General features: G+C 46.3%; 1 protein-coding gene across 2 annotated transcripts in view; it reads right to left on the reverse strand.

The window, feature by feature from the left end:
* The window catches only part of bcl11aa (BCL11 transcription factor A a), a 42904-nt gene extending 23767 nt beyond the window's left edge, over positions 1 to 19137 (reverse strand). Inside the window, exons 1-2 of one of the 2 annotated variants that reach the window (XM_029520612.1) lie at positions 18785 to 19137; positions 14445 to 14894 (exon numbers count right to left, since the gene is read on the reverse strand). In XM_029520612.1, the coding sequence (XP_029376472.1) occupies positions 14445 to 14894; positions 18785 to 18839 (505 nt within the window). In that variant the 5' untranslated portion in view covers positions 18840 to 19137. Of the gene's footprint in view, positions 1 to 14444; positions 14898 to 18784 lie in introns of both variants that reach the window. The other variant, XM_029520611.1, reaches the window with a different exon arrangement.
* Between the last annotated feature and the right edge of the window lie 2527 nt (positions 19138 to 21664).

The raw sequence follows: 21664 nt of genomic DNA on the forward strand, positions 1-21664 counted from the left end.
CGATGCTATGACGGCCTCAGTGGTCAACAAGACGCAGCCATGTGCAACGTCAGACACACACAGACACACACAGACACACACAGACAGAGAGAGAGAACTGGGCATGTGTTAAAAGGGCAGAAACAGAGCTGACAAGTTATTTTTGCAAACCACAAATCAGACATCAGGCCTCTGTACACTGCAGATACGTCATACACACAGACACACAAACACACACTGGCCTGCGTCTTAGCGGGGATACGATGGGAAAAATAGGTCAGAGTTGGTTCAGATTCAAAAGACACAAATGTAAAACGTCTTGTGTCCAAGTGCAAGTGTGTGAGTCTCCACCAGAGATGAACTGAAGTGTGACCCAAAAAGTCCTGATCTGCTCACAGTCCTGACAGCTCCACTATAATAACAGCCACCGCACACACTCATCCATCATCCCACACCAGCTCATCACATCCAAACCAGTAAAAAATGCTTTTTCCACCAGTTTGGATCCTGGAGGGAACCCGAGTCCACGTCCAACACACACAACAGAGATCAAACTGGTTAGAAATGTTTTGTGTCTACGAGCGAGTCCATTATCTCAACCTGTATCTGATCATCTTCATTTAGCGGCTAAACGATAACCCCTCTAATCGTTTCTTTTTTCTGCAGACACACAACTTCATGAGCCGTTGACAAACACATTTAAGAAGGAGCTGCTTTGTCTCTTTTTCTTCTATTTAGATTATTTTAAAGTGAAGATCTTTAGGTGTCAGCCAATATGAGCAATTTAGGACCAATCAATAATGTAAACTAATATCTGCACTGAAGGCTGGCTTCACTTTAAATGTGTTGAGTGTAAAAGGAAAAGCTCGGCGGGTCAGAGGTGGAAACAGCTGCCGGATAACAAAACAAAAAAATGAAAAACCAGAAAGAGAGGTAGCACTTCCTGAATGAGCCCTGGAGACAAATAAAGAAGCCCCGCCCCTAAGAGGTCGTTTTGTTTATCTCTCACTTGTTTATTTATTTCTTTCTGCTGCTCTCCTTCCGCACGGCCGGGGGAGCGAGGGACCACAGGTGCTCGGGTGAATCCGATGGACATCCGCAATTTATCATTCATACACCGGTGACGGCAGGCCGGGCCAAAATATGGCAAGGTAAACACAAACCATAGATCATTCACAGACAAAGATACACACAGACAGCCGGGGCGGGCTGATAAACACACACACAGACACAATATCTTTGAAGACAGATGCTTTTATGTGCACACGGAGCTGGTCATGGGTCACATCACAACATGCCTCTTTCAGTGTGCTGTAGATATCTCTTTCTCTTCTTTATTCCACTTTGTCTTTGTCTCTCTTTGGGACACTTAAAACTGGAGTGATGCCCCCCCCCGCCACACTTCTCCCCTCATTCATGAAAAAATGAAAAAAAGTAGATGTGGTTTCTTCAGTCCTGTGAAGTGCAAACATTTATTTCTCCTTTTTCTTCAGACTTGGATTCAAACCAACTTATGAACTTACTTCAATCTGTCTGCTCTTTCTTCACAGGTATAAATACAGATGGAGATGACAGCCCCCCCCCATTCCCTTTCCCTTCCCAAACACCCCATCCCTCCAAACTTTTTTAATCCGGGTTTAGAGCGGTATATCACAGTGGGACATCACTGCTGGCCTGCATCTGCCAGAGTAAGCTGGGAACTGATTTCTGTGTTTACATAAGATTAGAGCGAGGCAGCAAAGAAGGTGGCCGATGTGGTAGCTCCGAGCCAAGCAGCCCTCATTTTTAATGCAGCAAAACTGCCACAAACAGCCTGCGGAGGGGGAGGGGGGGGAAGGGGGGTTTAGCCAAAGGTGTGAACAGTAAGTTACTCCATTTAATAGCCTTCAGGGTGTAGGTTTGTGTTTGTGTGTATGTGTGTGTGTGTGTGTGCGCGTCAGAGATCTTAACCACCAACATGAACACAAAGCTCATCAGTTGCAGGTTTCACATGTTTGATTTAAAAGCTGAAACACGTCGACAGATCAGAACCTCAGCCGCAGTTTTTAGGACGTTTCTTTGGTGACGCGATCGACTCGGACTCACCAAAGTCAGAACCAACAGCTGCCATTTCCTTTGCTAGAAAAATCTGACGTGAGCAAAACTGCGGCAGCAAATAATGACAAATACCAGATGTAAAAACAAAGGTGGACCAACAACAAGCCTCCCGTCTGCTGGTTAGTTAGCTGGTCAGCCTGCAGACACACTCAGCAGCACAATGAATCAATAAAATACTGACATGAGTAAAGAGAAGACGGACAGATGTTGACAGAGAATCTGAGTTTTAGCATCTTTTCGCTCCGACCTGCTCTAAATATCCTCCAGTCGAAAATTCAAATTATATCTTGGTCTCATTCTACTCATCTAGGTTATATCACAACAGTTTCCATTGACCTTAAACCTTCTCTGGGTGTGAAATCTGAGGACCATCGTGGCCACACAGACGGCGTCACTTCCGCTGGATGGATCATTAGATGTGTGTGTAAGGAGGAGACGTTACATAAGCTGAGCGTGCAGCATGTGTTCCAGTCTGAACTTAAAGGTGTCCAGTTCACAGTTCGTGTTGCATGTATAATATGTGCCGACTCTGCAAACACAAACTGCACATACCACCCTGATCATGTGGCGCACACACACACACACACACACACACACTGACCCTTGATAAATGACATAACCAAAGTGCCAAGTGACTGTGTCCGCACTTTTCCACGTTACACCTGCCTACCGCACAAATAATGCTAACGGCCATCTCTGTCTGTCGTCCAGCTTTTATTGTGAAAGTCTAATGAAGCTCTGAACTGACCACAATGTCCGACACAAAGGCACAAATATATACAAAGACACACAACGGCCCTGAGGTGTCCTGTGGAGCATCAGGCCAGTTTCAAACTGTCACACAACCACAGCACAACGCATCTATACAACTCCCAACAAAAGATATCTGTGTGTTTTCTGTCTGATAATATTTTTCTATATTGTTCACTTTATTTAATAATTTCTCAGTTTATAGAGAAATTATTGTTAATGTTAATGCATTCAGCGCTTCCTTTGTCTTCCTCCTCTCTGACACCACAGCTGTATGTTCACAGTCACACAACTCACAAAGCAACCTTCGACACCAGGTTCACAGACATGAAGAGCACAGGCTTCATCGTGCAGGTGGAAAGATCACACAGAGCTGAAAGAGCTCCAAGTTTGAGTCAGCAGAAAATCCCAACATCAGTCATCTAATTATTATCTCAACAAACCAGTTCGACGCCAACAAAAACATGTTTAAATGATAGAGCCAACGAATAACACACAGAAGACAAACAAATTGCAGCAACACCTCAACTAAAAAAAAACCCAAGTGTAGATGGTGTCACGGGAGCAGGAGCTGCATCTTCCAAGTTAGGGCAGAACTCAAATGCACTTTCCCACCAGGCTGCAACCAGCTACCACTGACACGCAGTGCCCTTAAGCAAGGCATCAAACCCACTGAACCTGCTAGGCAGCAGCAGCTTGGCAGTGAGAATTTACAGTGTGTGTTCCCCTCCTTCCTTCTTGCTGCACCTCCTGACCCCGGCTGCTGCTGTAAATATAAATGCGCTCCTGCTCTGTCACCTCACTCAGTTACACAAGCAACAGTTCCACGAAGGTTAAGAATATGTATATTTCACTTCCTCCTGGTCGATCCGTCTTTCTCCATGTGTGTGTGTGTTTTTCCTTCCCTTCGTTCTATCTCTCCACCTCTTGAAGCGGGGGGCTCGGCGGGTCAGCGGCATTAGTGGAAATCTGCTGCAATTTTTTTTTTCTTTTTCTTTTTCAGAGAAGGTTTGAACTTCTTTTTCTTTTCTGTTTTTTTTTGCTGCTTCTCATTTTTCTACTTTCCTTCTCGAGCCCTGCGTGGCACACGTTCCATGCCAGCAAACCAGTCTGAACTGGTCCTGTTGAACTGTGTGTGCGACAGAGGGCGTGTGTGCAGGTAGACAAAAACGGGAATGAGTGTGTACAGTGTATGTGTTAATATGCAGAGCCAGAGGAAAGGTAGTGTGTGTGTGTGTGTGTGTGTGTGTGTAGATGGATGGGTGGGGCCTACACACACACACACACACACACACACACACACAGCCTACGACATCCATGCCATCAAACAGTTGGATATTGGCCAAGTTCATCCGTTAATGGACGACTACCACCATGTCCCAGTCTTTCCTGCCTCGCTCTACCCTCTCCCTCTCTCGCCCATACCCCGAGGGGGATCTGCCCCATAACCCCCCCGAATCATTTCTTTCACCACATCTCTCAGATCGGGGCCTGCATTTCCCTTGAACACCGAAGATAAACAGTGTGTATACACGCATGTGAGTGTGTGTTACTATTGTTTGTCCGTCGGTGCTCGGGGTGTGTAACATGCACACACGCCAACACAAACATACACACACACACACACACATATATTTGTTTTAGGAGGCTTTTGAACTTCTTCCATCCGCTCCAAAGTCAAATATCTTTAAAGATGTGTTCCAATAAATGAAATAAAGGAGTGAGTGTGTGTCTGTGAAAGTGTTTGTGTGTGTGTTTAATACAGTCAGAGCGTGTTGAGACACATCTATCTAACAGCAGCAAACTGCAGCAGCAGCACAGGAGAAAGAAAGTGAAGGAAAAAAGGAGCTTGGTGAGCAGAGGAAGAATGAAAGTGATTCATAAAGAGCAGGTGGAGGCGCTTTTTTTAATCTACACTTTAAAAACACAATCGCACAAAAGGCCTTCCTGGTTTGTTTGCCACAGAACAAGAGTTCAAGGAAGAACGCTCTCTTTCACCATGAGATACTTATTTAACAAGATGAGGTGATGTCTTTATTTTTACCTGAATGGGTTTTTTTCCTCAGGTTGAGGTGTAATTTTGAAGGCAATTTCTGTTTGTCCATTTATCTTCAGTTAAATAATCACATGGTTCCTCTCACACGTTGGAAAAATTTGAATATTGCCGAACCCTCAAACGCTCTTGAATCCTTTTAAACTTGGTTTTCTGATGCAGGAATTAAACTTCGACCTCAGCGTTAAATACAAGGCTGTTCCTGGAGAGCACACATTTCTATTTCCTTCAGAACATTTCTGCTCAGATTAGAAATCGTGTTGAATTTACCTGAAAAAAATCTCATGTGAATTGTGGCTTTTCTGACCAAACACACCTGTATCATTATCATACTGCCACATGTGCGCACACACACACACACACACACACACACACACACACACACAGAAACACAAAAAGTACATTTTAGCCATTCTTGATCCATTTTGCGTAGATAAATTATCCATTAGATTTCATCATATCTTACTGGGGCAATTACATCAAGAAAATGATAGCGGGCACAGGATCAATTATGTATGCCCTTGGCCAAAGACCAAGCATTGGGCAGAAGGAGAGGGCATGTACACACACACACACACACACACACAGGTGGATGAGGATCTCATACATGTGGCCCATCAGTTCATCTTACTGCCTAAAAAGTTCATACACTTAATAATTTAGCTGTGCTCTGGATACAGTTTCCCAGTTGAATATTAACAACTTTGAAGTGAGTAACAGCAGCCAGAGGTATATAGAGTGTGTGTGTGTTTGTGTGTTTGTAGGGGGGCTAAAAGAGACCTCAGGAAACAGGCCTGTGAGTCCCACCGGAGACAACCCCTCAAAACACACACACACACACACACACACACACACACACACACACACACACACACACACACCCTCCTTCCACTCGGCTGCGTCCATTACTCCGCCATTTTTAACATTGCTCATTTCTGGGCAATTAAGAATTCCTTTTCATCGCTATGTAGGTTCACATATCACCCTCACAGCGCTTGTACACAAACCGGGAAGATGTGAGGAGTAAGAGTGTGTGTGTGTCTGTGTGTGTCTGTGTGTGTGGCTTTGGGGGGTAGAAAGGGAGGGTGAAGAGGAAAAAAAAAGCAACAAAGGGAAGTGAAGAAGAAAACATGAAGATTGGTGCTTGTGCACCAGTTGTTCCTGTTTGTTGTTGCCGTCTTTGTACTCACTTCCTTAATTGTCCGTCCTCATTATTAGATGAAAATTTATTTATTTTATTGCCTCTCTTCTTCTTCTGCCTCTTGCTCTCAGACGGCGGTGTCGGAGCCCTCCTTCTGAGCACAAAAGAGGCGGAAGGTGTGCGTTTGTGTTGCGTTGTTTACGCACAGGTGCCTATTTTTCTTGTGTGTATGCAACACACACAGAGAGCGCCGCATTTTTCTGCAGAGGACAGAACAATGGAATTCATTTTCTCTCTCTCTCTTTTGTTTTCTGAGTTTTCGTCCATGTTTACAGACAAACTCACTTAGGAAGACGAATCACTGTCTTCAAAATGGCAGCCTTAGATAGAGTTAGGGAGGGACAGGGAGAGAGAAAAGAGAGGTATCTGACATCTGTTTGTTCAAGGAGAAAGAGAAAATGGAGGGGGGGGCAGTAAAAAATGAATAGGCTGACAGGGAGAGAGAGAGGGAGAGAGATGGGCATTGAGAAATCATTCTACATGTCAAAACCGACACGTACAGGAGAGAGCCAGATGGTTTGCATTTGGTATATTCTTTCTATGTGTGTGTGTGTGTGTGTGTGTTTTGTGTGAGAGACAAGCAGTGTAATGAGGGAACAGACAAGACATCATGTAAATTAAATATGTCCAATCTCTGCCTCAGCTCTCAGTCTTCACACAATTAAAAAAAAAAGATGCAACTTTCATTTATATTAGCCTAAAAAACAAAAAACAAAAAACAAAAAAAAAAAAAACACACACACACACACACACATTTCTTACCCAAAGCACAAATTAGAAAACACACACACACACACACCCCTTGACATGCCGGCTCTGACAAGCGTAGCTGATGTGCGCCGCGAATGTGCATGGTAATAGGCCAATCAAAAATGCAAAACAATTGGCAATTACTGTGAGGGCCTAATGGTCATTAGAATTTACAACTAGGTAATGAACTAAAGTCTGCCCACTGCATGAATATTCATAAAGCTGTTTGAGCTTTGAAGATTAAAGTAGCGCTTAAAATTCAAATGAGACTCCGCAAATTATCAGGAAAAGTCAGTCAGAGCTGCTGCTGCTCGGGGGGGTGGATGTTTGGGTGAGTGATGGGGGGGTTCTGTTTATTCGCATGATTTTTCCTGAAGATTTCTTAAACGGTGTGTTCATCAACATCAGAGTGATGTCATCAGAGGCAGCAAATTCTTTTTATTTCATCAGAAAATCTGTTTTTTAAGTGTTTGCAGGAAGTGAAGTCATCAGAATGGAGATGATAATAAAAATAATGGTTTATGAATATTATGGGTTTTTGTAGAGTGGTGGACCCAAATTCTCTGAGCTTTTCTCCATCATCATCATCATCATGTGTCACGTGTGTTCATTAGCTGGGAGACCCTTTTTTTTTTTTTTTTTTTTTTTTTTTTTTTTTTTTTTAAATCGGTCTCAAAATGAAAACTTTTCCACCAAAAAAAATTGGTGGAAAAGAAAAACTGATTTTTTTTTTCTGTCATCTGTGGCTCAAAGAATTTGTCATGTGGGTGAATTTTTGTACACTTTGTGTTTTGTGACCGATGGGACGGGATATATTGACAGTGTCACAAACGAAAAAATTACTGCACTTAAATTAAAAAAAATTAAGTTAGTTAGATTTCACTTTCAATCAGCTATGAGAAAAAAAGAGATTTAGATTTTTAGAGATGACCCGGATGGTTGTAAATTGACTGATTTAATGTTTTGGTCTGTTTGATCTCAGAAAAAGAAAACCAACAAATATTCACATTAGATCAGCTGGAAATGTGAATTTTTGGCTTTTTAGTTAACGAGCCTCGTCTGTCAATCACTTCAGCCTTCGTTTTTCTAAAATGCAGAACCCTATTTTTAATAATCCCGTTAGAACTGGTTGTGTTTGGAGGATTTCCTGGTTTCCCTTAAAGAACCATCGGGATCTGCGGATGTCTCATGTCGACAAAAAAGGAAAGAGTGCGCCTGAGATAACAGGAATTACATATGTTTTTCCTGCTATGAAAATGAATTCTACTTTATTTGGCACCGAAGGAGCTTTTAATTTGGTGAGGAGAAGGAAGCGGTGGGAGTGAGAGGAGGATTCAGACTCACAATGCCAGAACCAAAGATTTAGACCCACTCGTCCTCATAGAGCTGTACACACACACACACACACACAACGTGCTCTACTTAACAACACGTACAGTCACAGAGCGGCAGCGTGTGTGAGTGCTGCTCTGCTGCAGTTGTAGTAGTAGTTCAGCCAAATGGGAAACATGAAACCAGAGTGAGAAGCCAGGCCCTTCCACACACACACACAGACACACACAGACTCACACACACACTGCCAGCTCAGAGCCTGGCACACTTAACCAGGGGATGTCCTGCATCAACAGTGCCAGCTCACACACACACACACACACACGTAAGGATGCTGGATATGAAATGGCAGGTAGATACTAAGAGAAGGACTGAATGTGCACATATCTGGTGTGTGTTAGTGCGTGTGTAGTTGTGTGTGTTTGTGTGTAGCCAGTCTGTAATCCAATGGCCTATATAAATAAGCTTTGTAGTGTATAAACAGTTTTATGAACAGGCCTTCAACATAATAAGAGAGTTGAGTTACATGTGTGCAGCCCCTGAGCAGACCAAGAGGAGTGTGTGTGTGTGTGTGTGTGCGCAGGAACAAACACACACTGGAGGCAGCGTGTGAGCCAAAAACAGCAGCTTTCCCTCTCACCACGGAGGAATAAATGTACCATGGATGTCGAATCACTCACATAAACACAAAGAGCCAGATCAATAAACAATCCTCCATCACTGAGTGCGTACAGTAGTCCGCCCGACGTCACGCACGTCGCTGACGCGCTGTCACCGCCAGAAATAGTGCACGCTGGGAAATAACGTTGGTCTCTTTAATGTCCCATTGCTCTCAGCTGTTGTCATTGTTTTGGGACGGTTTTTCTTACTGACCACGTTGATCTGGGAGATCTGTCTGCATCTTCAGTCATCGCTGCGGCCGCGGTGAGACTTCGCTGTGCTTCCCAGGGACCAACTGTCAAAGTGTGTGGGCAGTGTGATGTCTCTCCCCTTGGATTTTTTCCTACCCTTTGATGATGATGATGATGTTGTTGTTGTTGTTGTCTGTTCGTCTGTGGTGATTACCGATCCTGCCTTTCTCTTCTATTTATTCTGAAACCTGCCAAACATGTGAAACGCATCACTTCCTGCAGAAGGCTCATCTCATCGGACGCTCCTGGAGAAGAATCATTCACCCCAAGCTGAATCTCCACAACTTGCTATTGACGTCAGACGACTGATCCCCAAAACTACTGAGGTCAGGTGACCATATGATGACATCACAGGGGGAAGTCAGGTGACGCAGCACATGAAGGGCAAAAGTGTGTTCCAGTTTAACCCGAGTACCGTGCATGCACCCTAAACTATTTTTTTATCGTTACTTTGACGACAAAGGTGTGGCACACCAAAATGCTGGTAACGCACACAGGGGTTGTATTCTTGTTACCATGACAACGAGCGCTCAGTACCACCTGCTGGCGTTTCCCTCCAAACGACACACGTGATCATTTACGGTTTTCGGAATCTTTCCTGTATACGCCACAGAGAGGTCAAAGGTCACATTCTCCAAAGCACTTCAGCAAGTCGTTTACATTAATTGACGGCACAGTAATTGGCATGAGGAGGCAGTTGCATTGTGGGAAATGTAGGCTCAAGTGTTTCTGTAGGAAACGGCAGTTTCTGCTGCTTCAATTCTTTTTTATCCTTCTTGCCACTCAAAGTGTGGGTTTAAAATTCTGCAGGACCAGACCAGATTCAGCTCTGCGGCCCTAATGCCTTCTTATGTAATAAACGAGGGGCGTGTGTCTGTGAGCATTACATTACCAAACAGGACGGAGGATTAAATCGGTTCACGGTCTGGACTTCCTCAGCTACCGTTGGAGGCCAAGCCAGTTACAGTTGTTTTCTTTTACAAGCAATACAAACATATTTTTTTGTATCGTTGTTCAGTTCCTGTTCTGTCGGGGGGGTCGGCTCCCTGCATCTGGACTGCAGGCACACACAGTGACAGAAAGCAGTTTAAGGAGGAGTTGTTTCTTGTGTTAGTTTGTTTGTGAGAACACAATATTACACACAACAACAAAATCCAGTAGTCTTGGAGGTGGATCATTAACGGCTCCGGTGCTGCGTGTGTCTGCACCGTGTTTACATTCACTATAGACCGTCAGCGGACTGTGCATGGGAGTTTAAACGCTGCACTTGAGTCCACTAAACAAAATCTTATGTTGAAAAGAAAGACAGCGAGAGAGAGACAGACACACAGAGTGAGAGAGAGAGAGGGAGGGAGGGAGGGAACACCAACAGATTAGTAATGGCAGGCAGCGTGTGAAATCTCTTTGTAGGCTGGTCGGGATGTGCTGCAGCATGAAACACACACATACCAAACATACTGTAATTGACCCGGTATCAATTGGCTGTTCCAGATTTGCATTGACTGAACGTTTGCAAAAAGAGAGACAGAGAAAGAGAGAGAGAGACAGATGCATGAGCCAAAAGAGAAAATACAAAAAAAAGAGGAGGAGGAGGAGGGAGAGAATAGAGACGAGATACAGAGCGAGATTTGACACCGAGCCAGACAATGAATGGGTGTTAAAATCGCTCTAATGTGTATTGAGGTGCGCAGCATTAGCTGGTGATGATAAGCTAATTGCTAATCACCAGATCATACAGTAACGACTCCCACGTTACCAAGCCACAAACCAGAGCTGATGTGACCACAGCGAGGGGCTGAAGGACACCGCCAAAAAGTCTAACTGATAAAAGAAGAAATTTTCTGAATTTATCGTCATCCTGTACAAGTTTGGATAAAATCTCCTCTAACGAGCTAATATTGATAGGCTAATAGATTTTATCTCAAATCAGTGGTCAGCATGATGAAGAATTCTCTGCAATGGTCACGTATCAATTCCGGCTCATTAACACACATATTAACACAGATTTTCCATAGAGGACAGGATTAAATTCTCGATGCTAATTATGAGAAATCAACTGGCAAATAACCGGACAGAAGGAAAATTGTATTTACTCCAGAAATAATCCACGAGAGAATTCGTCCTACATTTCAATTTTTTCAGGCCAGGAATTTTTGAGCAAATCACAACCACATTTCATTTAAAAGGGGAGGAAAGAAAAAAAAGAAAGGGAAAGGAAAGACATGGCCATTCACACACACACACACACACACACACACACACACCCCTCTCTTTTGAGACATACATTAGTGATGCTGTTTCTGAATGAGGGGCGCCTCGGGGATTATAATCAGAATTTTCATCTCAGTCAGGGATTAATAGAATAAATGGGCAAGAGAGAGAGAGCACTAACTGTTAGTGTGTGTGTGCATGTGTGTGCGTGCGGGTATACTGCCTTTTTGCATGGCCGATCGGCATTTTGCCTGCATGATCCTCTTTCTCTCTCTCTCTCTCTCTCTCTCACACACACACACACACACACACACACACTCTCAGGTAATGTCTCGGCTCTCCTTGATCGGAGCTGTTTGATATGTAAATAGCAGCGTTCCGGCACAAGTCCGACGCTTTGTGCTCCCTCTGAGCTTCGCAGCAGCCACAGCAGCTCTGACCATAAACGCTGATACAAGCTGTCGTCACAATATATAGGCAGGAAAAAAAAACAGGCTGCATTTGTAGTAATAAAAGAAAAGATGTCCTGACATCCTGCAACAAGGGAGGAAAATTATTCCCGAGAAGTCAGATGGAATTATTATCACTATCATTACTATAATTATATGAGTGAATCCCTGAAAAATACAAAAAGAAATTTTTACTTATAGAAATCACTGCAGGTTAACTAAAAGCTGATCCCAACAGAAAATAAAATTAGTGAGGTCAATCACAATTATTAAACTGCCACAGCTCATGAGGTAGAAAAAAAATAAGGTGGTGTTTTATTATTGTTATTTTTTTGGGAGATGCTTGTGTCTTCCTGGCTGAACGGAGGCCTCACGCTGTAATGAAAAACTACGAGACACAGTGGAAGTCCAAAGCCAAGCCAAACACACACACCTCCTTTTTCTGACAGTAAAAAAAGCTCCTGGACAGTTTAAATCACAGCAGAAATTCCAGTAGATAGTTTGTTGTTTTTTTTTGTATCTGTCTTTCACATATTTACTTCCTGGTGACAGTTTGGGGTCAATTAGGATGAAAGCTGGGGTCGGGGGAGGAAAAGTGCTGGCTCTAATTATCAGCTCTCAGGATGACTGTGGTGTGTAAATTCAGCGAGGTGCTGGTGTGCGTCCAGTGGCTGCGACATCATCGATTCGAGAGGACAGGCATTAAATAAAATGATGAAATCCTCGTGCAGATGGACGAGTTTTAAAATCTTTTTAAACCCCCAAACAGAGGAGGTTTAATAACGGCAGGCCTGTCTGCTGCTCAGCCTGACACCAACATCAGAGAAGATATATAACGCTGCTGTCCTGTTTTCTTCTCCTGTCTGAGTGTACAGCTGTTCCTACCAGGACGTTCCCACACACAACGCTATTGAAGCGGCCAGACGCCTGTATTATGATGTAAATCGCTCTAATAACCCAGTTTAGCTGGTGAGTGTGTGTGTGTGTTTAAACATACAGTCGTTGCAAACACACAAGGTTTGACTTAAAGCGCAGACACACACGCTCTCATGTTGCATGAAGTCCTTACAGCTGACGTACGGTAGGTAGATCGGCAGCCCAAGAGACAGAGGTCAAAGGTCAAAAACTTATTTTATTGCTGAGCAATTTTCTTCATTTTAACTTCCTGTAACAGTAAATTATGAGACCAGACATGATCAGCGATGTCTCCAGCAGCTTATTTCTTCACACACACAAAAACACAGAGAGAGAGACACAACACTTCAGATTCCTGAGCTGCGTTCAACGAGCAAAGTGATAAATAGTGCATTTTGCTTCTGTGTGCTTCTGCTACTCCATTTCATATTCACCCCCTTTTCCTCTCTCTGTAACAGCTAATTTAGAACAGGCAGCCCGCCACTAAAAACTACTGCTAATTAAAATTCACAAGGAAGAAAAAAAGAATGGCGCAGCAACAAATAATTAGTGGTGTTAAGAAGCTTTAAATAAATGACTTTCCCTCCACGAGCAAGACTAAAACTTGCTTCTCCCATTTGATTGCTGCGCTGGGGAGACGGCGACGGAGGAATGGAACTGGAGGTGAACGTCCAGCTCTCCTGTGAAGTTCAGTATGAAGGTGAACGACTCAGAGAGCTGAGCTGCTTTTAGTCGGGAGAAACCACACCGAGAGCAGCACACATCACATCTGCCAGGGCCACAGGAGAGTCTCACAAACGCACACCTACTCCCAGAACGAGGCTGAAAATCACACTACAACCAGTTCAACCAATGATATCCCATGGCACGCACAAACACACACAAACAACACAATGCGCTGACCAGTGGTACCACAAAGTCAAAGTCAGCCATGTGTCTTTGCCTGTGGGGTTTGGTCACCATGGCCAGAATGGGCAAACTGAAAACACACACACACACACACACACAAATACAATTCTGCAGTGAACTCAGTGGATCAGTGGAAGGACAGCTGGTCAGACTTGGTATGATAAGATCCATTTCATTGTCTTACACTCCTTCTCACACACAGACACACACTGCTCTCTTCTACACTACGAACAAAAGAGAAGACACACACACACACACATGTACAGAAACCATCTTAAATCAAACCAGTGTGTGCGCTTTTGTGTCATGTGTTCCAGAGAACAGAGGCTCTTTCTGGTGGGCTTCCTCCCCACCTGTGACGTCCCTCTGTTGTTGTTTTCTGACAGCACCCCCCCCAGACACACACGCACAGATCTTAGCACAGATCAGATTACTTGCCATAACCACTACTGGCATAACTGCCACCCCCCAAAAAAAGAAAAATAAAGAACCTCATGCTCAGACCGCGACAGCCCCCGTGAGGTTTGGCGTTATGGTGGAAAATTCAGACGAAACGTGCAGGTTTCACTGCACACTACAACTACACAATCAGGAAGACACAACCTACAGCCATCCAGCATTACACATAAATATACACAACTGAGATCACAATGGGCCAATCACAGGAAAGGAGCAGGGACCCTGAAAGCTGCCGACCTTCTACCTTCACAGGTGAGGCTTCAGAAAACATTTTTTTTGTTGTGTCTAATCTGACCCCCCCCCCTTCAGATACACATCTTAGACAGATGATCTGGCTGCTGCCTCTTTGTTTCACTCCAGAGCTCTGCAGCAGCTGAGTTGGAGGTGACGTGTGTGTTGGTCAGCTGCTGTGAACGGCGTGCGGTTACCTGGGAGGGGCTCCTGTTTGGGGCAGATCCCCCGGGGCGACGAGAGCCGGTCATCGTCGTCATCTGCCAGCGTGGCCTGGACGCCCACTTCCACAGGCCTTCGACTGCGCAGGGCCCCCATGGCGGGGGACGGGGTGAGAGCCAGGCCCGGGGAGGGCGAGGGTGGCTTGTCCAGCCCCCGGCCCACAGCCAGGCATGGGGGCCCGTGGCATCGCTTCCTCTTGTGCTCGATGAAGAGCAGGATGTCCGCCAGGGGGAAGGTGGCCTGGCACTGGCCGCAGGTCAGGAGGTCCTGCTCCAGGGAGGGGTGTACATCGTGACCCAGCCGGGACAGCCGACCCACGGCGGAGCCCGGGTGGTGCCCGTTGAGGCTGCCACTCTCCTCCGAGTGCTCCGAGCAGCGCTCCGACAGCTCCTCCGACGAGACAACGGCCGTGGAGAGGGGCTCAGCTGCTGGCGAGGAAAAGGGGGGGAACACGCAGAGAGAAAGAGGGGAGAAGAAGATGGGAGGGTGGGAGGAAAGAGGGAGAATGAGCAGAAAGGAGTAAATTAGAAGGTGACACTTTCAGCAAAAAAAAAAAAAAAAAAAAACTGAAACAGAAACAGCCACATTTATATTTTTCTCTCTTGTAATTTGATCCTATTGATACAAATATTTGTGGGAATTGATGACAAAGAGGAGTCGACACAATCTCTCTGGTCCTGTCACAGAGAAGATCAGAGTCACACAAGCTAAGCTAAATAAAAGTCTGCCATGTGGTGCACACAATAAGGGGGTGAGAAAATGTGCCTTGTAATGATAGAAATGCATGTAATGCAGGAAAAATGATTACAATGCAAGTTGATCTGGATCACACATCACAAGAATAAATGGTGGGAAATAATATCCTGAGATCTCAAATCAGATTCCTCAAAGACAACAATTCCATAGCCAATGACAGGGGAAACTTAGAAAATGATGGTTACACGCAGCATTCACCAAAAACTAAATATATGGATGAGTTTCACTTCGCTGACCTTGTTTGTACAGGGTTTGATCCTGTAATCAGCAGCAGAGAAAACTGTCACAAACACGTCCAACGCACCGAGCGAGCCGAGGCAGAGGCAGAGGGAAGGCAGGCGGCGTTCAGAGAGCGAGTGTCAGCGAGAAGAAAAACTCTCCCCTCGCTCTCCGTTACAGCCGCCTGACTCACAGTTCTTAGATACCGGCTGCTCGTACGGCAGGAAATCACCCCCAAAAATGAGCTGTTCAGCCCGATTCCTCACCCCTCCGAGGCCGGATTAACTCCTGACTAGTTTTTTTAAGAAGCCTTTTGTTGAGCTCAGTGGAGGGAGATGAGTGTGAACAGAGTGGCCCGCTGAATTAGAGGAGTGAAACGGGAGAACATAATTCACTGTCCCTCTTTTAAAAGGAAATCTTCCAGTCCAAGGTGAAGAGTCTGACTCTGTGCTAGCCGCCTAATGCATGTTGACCTTCTTTACTCAGCAGCCAATTTCACATTTTAATGAACTTAAAACCACTGAGAATCAAAAAATAGATTTTAATTTTCACTGTCTGGGTGATTGGTACAGATTTTGTCTGATAAAAAGGGATGGGGTTCCTGTGCATGCATGAGTAACAAAGTGTGTATGGGAATGTACAAGTGTGTGTGTGTGTGTGTGTGTGTGTGTGTGTAAATGAGAGTGGGGAGAGGGGGAGAGAGAGGGAGAGAGGGAGAGAGAGAGACACAGGGTCTGAATTTGGACGGCACCCCCTAAAGGAAATATCATTTGAACACTGCAATCCTCTGCAACATCTGTGCACGAACTGGGACATCAAGATAACGTGATAAATTCCTGGCTTGGACCAACACACACACACACACACACACAAAAACACCCCCACTCGAGCCTTCTCCTCTCTGATTTAACTTCAGGTTAACACAACGCCACAAATGAGGCATTACATTCACAGGATAAAATAAAAAAAATAAATAAATAAATAAAAAATCAAGAAAGAAATTAATGAAAGCTGCATAAGCCCCTCACTTCTAAAGCTGACCTCCGGAGTGGAGATCCAGTGGCTTGAAAAAACATTTAGTTGGATTTAATGGAGCGTGAGTTGGACGGGTGACAAAAAGTTTTCATAAAAAAAAAAAAAGCAGGTTCAAATAAAAAAAATTAACTAAACAAAAACAAGAGCTCACAAATTCCCTCATTTGAATCTAATCGCAGAGCAGCGACTTTAAAGATTCACATGTCAGAGCAATCATATCAAATTTCCTGAAGGAGCAAAAAACGGCAGTAAATAAGCTGTACATTAAAAACCACTGGACCAAAATGTTATTTAAAGGTTCCACCTATAAAATAAATACATCCAAAAAATTGAAACTAAAAAGGTTTTCTTCCAAAGACACTAAAATAAGACATTATTTTAAATCTTTGGAAAAAATATGAGTGGAAATTACAGATGATAAAATTTAATCTGAAGCAGAAGGAAGTGTGTAGTTTAACACTTTACTATTTTACTATTCATATCCATTCCACATCACGCTGTTAAAAAGCAAACACTGCACGTGTGGAATATGAGAAATAATTTCATACAACTGTAAGAAACGTGGAGCTCAAAACAAAATGTTGGTGCTAAAAAAAACAGAAGCAATAATCCAAGTTGGTTGTTTGTTCAGGCCAAGATCTGAGCTGCTCTGCTAACAAATATGCAAAATGAAGTGAGTGTGTGAGAGAGAGTGTGTGTGTGTGTGTGTGTGTGTGTGTAATGTCTTGGGTGGGGGGGTTGCGGGGTAAAAGCCAACGTCTGCAGGCACATTACGGTGTAGCTGCATATGCTGATTGCAGCCTGTAAGTAAAATGTGATGAACAGGAAAAGGGAGAGAAAGTGGAGAGGTGATGAAGAGGAAGGTGCCCCCCCTCCCCAACACACACAACCCCCTCCCTCACGTCTTGTATACTCTCCCTTTATTCTAAAAGATCGTCAAATAGTAGCCCGTCAAGGTGGGGGGGGGGGGTGTTGCGGTGAAACTGATCAGGTTCAAGTTCAGCTCTGGATTTTCTGATCGCGCTCTGCCTCCTAGCGACGGCGCATGGCCATGGTGACTGCGCTGTCACCCCCCCCCCCCCCCCCCCCACACACACACACACACACACACACACACACACTACAAACCAACTGAACGACGGGATATCGACACACACAAACACACACTAACGCAGCGGCGCGTAAACATGCCCAAACGTCTTCCTGTTTTCAGCTCGCAGGTCTCCGGCGAAACCGCGCTGTGGCACATGGTGTGGTGAGCAACGGGACTTTAGAAACGAGCCTCCCCCACCCCCGGCCCAGTCTCCCCAAAACAGTCCTCTGCCCCCCCCCACCATGAATCCACCTGGTGAAGTTAAAAACACAAACTGAAGCTCTGATCTTTGTGCGTAAAGACGGACTCAAACCGGCTGGACTCCGGGTCCTGCCCCCCCCCGTATCTGTCCCTCTGTATCTGAACATGAATTTTAAGTTGTTGGGTTTTTTATTTTATTTTATCTCTCCAAATGTGTGTGCATTAGCAGAGAGCAGTCCGTCCTGTTGCTGTGTCTAACTCTGTTTCAGGAAGAAATCATCTAAACATCAGTGAACTCTCAACCTGAGAGCCAGCGGAGCTTTTCCTCCACCAAAGTGTGTGAAATAAATCGATCAGTGCTGTCTGAGAGCTGCTGATGGACGGAGGCAGTTGTAAACACTCGGGCACGAGATTTCTCCCCTTCGATCCAAACATCCACCTCCAAGTTCTTTTTTTTTTTTTTTTGTTGTTGTTTTTGTTTTTTTTGTTTTGTTTTTTTTCTGAAATAATCCAAAAATAGAAGCAGAGAACAGATGAAACCCGCCTGCAGAACTATCACACAGCCGTATTCCGGGTGCTGCTTTCTCCACGAAGCTCCGGAGAGGACGCGCTCTGCTACCGAGAGCCCTGCGCGTTTCCACTGACCGGAGCGAGCGGTGAAGGGGCAGGAGGGGTGGGGGGGCATCGGAGCCACGGCGTGTGCATTTAACAGCCCCGTGAATGTACACTGTGGCCGTGAAACGGAGAGGACAGCGGCCGGTAGACACCGACACACAAAAGTTTTTGCTGTCTCTTTCGGGCTTCGGGAGAAAATCCGAGCGGCTTTTACGCACGAAGGCTGCGAAGTCCAGCTGACCGAAGGTCCGAGCGCTGCGTCCGGTGTCCACAAGCTCCTGCTCCGCTGCCCCCCTCCTCCACACCCCTCCCTCCCTCCTTCCCCGTTTGCTGAATGAATTGAAAGGGAGCCAGAAATGACATTTTTTTCTTTCTGTCTGTTTCATCTCTACTTACGCGAAAAATCCCGTTTGCTTAAGTGCTGGGGTTTGCCCTGCTTGCGGCGAGACATGGTGGCTGGCGGCGGCGGCGTTCAGCGCGGATCACATCGGGGAGAGCCGGGGTTAGAGAGGAGACTCCGGTGGGGCAAAAAATATCTTCATCCAACGCCTTTGACATCCACAAGGAAGGGGGGGTAAAAAATAAAAATTAATTAGAAATAACACAAAGATGGCGCGGAGGCGAAGATGGATCGCGGGATCGCCGTCATGGCTTTTTTGAGAAAGGAGAGCTGAGAAAAAAGAGAGAGAGTGAGAGAGAGGTGGATGGAGAGAGAGAGAGAGAAGGGGAGAGGGATGGAAAAAATGGCAAAAGCCCCCCCCCCCCACCACCACCACCATCACCACCCCTCCCCTCACCCCCCACCCCACCCCCCCCCCCCTCCGAGCTGTGCAAGTTCAAGTGCACGGACGTGACGTTCCGGGCGAACTTGAACGTCAGGCGGTGGACGAACACCCGACATACAAAAACATGGGCAGGGCCGAGGAACCCGAGTGGGAGTGGGAGTGGGAGGGGGGACGGACGGGACGAGCAATAACAACACCAATGGACGGTCATTAGAGAGGAGGGGGGGCCTGGACATGAGAAATAGACACGGTGGAAGCCAATGGACACAGAGATCAGGGGGGCCGGACAAGAGGCACTTTGGAGGGGGGAGGAGTGTGTGTGAGGGGGGTGGGGGGGTGGGGGGGTGAGAGAGAGCGAGAGAGAGAGGCATGGTTGGCTAATGAAAGCAATATGCAGAGAGAGGGAGAGAGAGAGGGAGAGAGAGGTGGACGTAAAACAGGGCAGGAGAAGCCGCGGACAGGAGCTCACTGGAGGGGGGCGGATATACCGCTGCATGTGTGCGTGTGTGCGTGCGTGCGTGCGTGCGTGTGTGTGTGTGTGTGTGTGTGTTCCTTTCAGACTGAGAGAAGCGCATAAAGCTGAACACAAGCTCACCTGGAGGCGCGCGTGTGTGTGTGTGTGTGCGCGCGCGAACATCCCGTGTCTTTCTGCCCTTAATGCGCGTGCACGTAAAGGAAAGAGAGAGATGCACTTGTTTAGGTGTGAGGGAGCGAACAGGACGGACAGGTTGGACCAGAAACAGAGACAGAGACTAAAACTGGGAGGTTACACACATGAATCACACACAGACACACACAGACACACAAAGAGACTCCGTACGCTCTTTACATGATAACACAATCACTCATTTTAAAAAATCTAAATAATACTAATGAGACTGCTGATGCAGCTTTCTTTCACATGAATGTTTCTGCTCGGTCGGATCAGGAGGAGCTGAACTTTGACGTGCCGAGAACAAACTTCAGGGTCAGGAGTGTTTCCTGCGGGCTGACGGGAACTGACCGGAACTGACCGGAACTGACCGGAAGGAGAAATCTGGCAGTTGGTATGGGGCATTAAAGCCCCCCCCCCCCCCCCCCCCCCACCCGGCTGTATCTGGCTGTGTCAAACCCAAGGTGCAGACTGCGGGAACGCGCACCGGTCCATACGCGCTCCGTGTAATAACTTTCAGATGCGCCTCAGGTTCGAGCTCCATACAGTAAGGGGGGGGGCACAGGAGCGATGGGGGGGGGTGGAGAGGAAGAGAAGGAGGAGGGAGAAGAAGAGGAGGAGGAGGAGGAGGGGGAAGAGAGTGTAAATACTCTTGTAATAAAGGGGGTTTGGTAATCTAAGAAGCGAGGCTTAAAACCGCGAAGGCGCAGCGGAGCTGACACGATCCGGGTCTGAGAACACGGAACCGGGACGACCAGACCACCGGGGCTGGAGGACCAGGTGAGGGGGCGGGGAGGGAGGACAGGACCGGGAGACTAGCCCGAACAGGCAGGAGGAGGAGGAGGAGGAGGCGGCAGCTCCGCAGCCGGAGCCCGGAGAAGGAGCGGCGACTCCGGCGGTGCTTCGGAGACTGACCGGAGAGGACGAGCACTAAATACCGGGGGGGGGTAGGAGCGTTTGTGTGTGTGTGTGTGTGTGTTTGGGGGGGGGGGGATAGGAGCGTTTGTGTGTCTGTGTGTGTGTGTGTGGGGGGGGGGGGGGGGTAGCGGCTAAGACAAGGAGAGAGCGAGAGGAGGAGGAGGTTCAACGTCAAGGAGGAAAAATGCGAGAGAGAAATATTTTACAGGTTCAAACTCGCTGCATGTTTTATTAGACAGAGCGAGTGTGAGTGTGTGTGTGTGTGTGTGTGTGTGTGTGTGTGTGTGTGTGTGTGTGTGTGTGAGAGAGAGAGAGAGATGTCAAAGTTCAGGCAGCTTTTAAAGCTCGATGCGTTTGATGTGATAACAATAATAAAATAACTGCCTGGGGGTTATTTTTAATCATAAAGCTGATTCTGACTCAAATCGCGGATTGTTCCGACCTAAAGATTTGATCTCTTCTGGACTTCGGGTCCAGCAGCCTGAAGAGGAAAAAGGAGCAGCTGAACTTTCAGCGCTGATCTTCAGATCCACAGCTGGATATAAACTGAAGTGAAGGAGGCCGAGCTGAGCTCATCCGACAGGAGAAGGTTTCGGGTGTCCGGGCGGCTTGTCGCTGTCTGGATGGCAGCAGCCGGCCACCGTAGCTGTTAAACCTGATCCAGTAACAGTAGAAGCCGACCTGCCCCCCCCCCTCCCCCGTTCAGTAGACTGATAGAAAATATGTTTCTGACCCTGATCCGGTTCAGAACCTCAGATAGAACCAGGGCCCCTTCTGGGGTCCAGACCAGAGAGGGCCCCCTCAGTTCAAGGGGCCTCCGTTTACACACCCCACTCACACTAACGTTGACCTCCAAACACAAACACAAACACAAACACAAACACACTGCTCCATCTGCTGACAACAAACAATGTCTTCCCC

This window comes from Echeneis naucrates, chromosome 15 (genome assembly GCF_900963305.1).
Source record: "Echeneis naucrates chromosome 15, fEcheNa1.1, whole genome shotgun sequence".
Lineage (NCBI taxonomy): Eukaryota > Metazoa > Chordata > Actinopteri > Carangiformes > Echeneidae > Echeneis > Echeneis naucrates.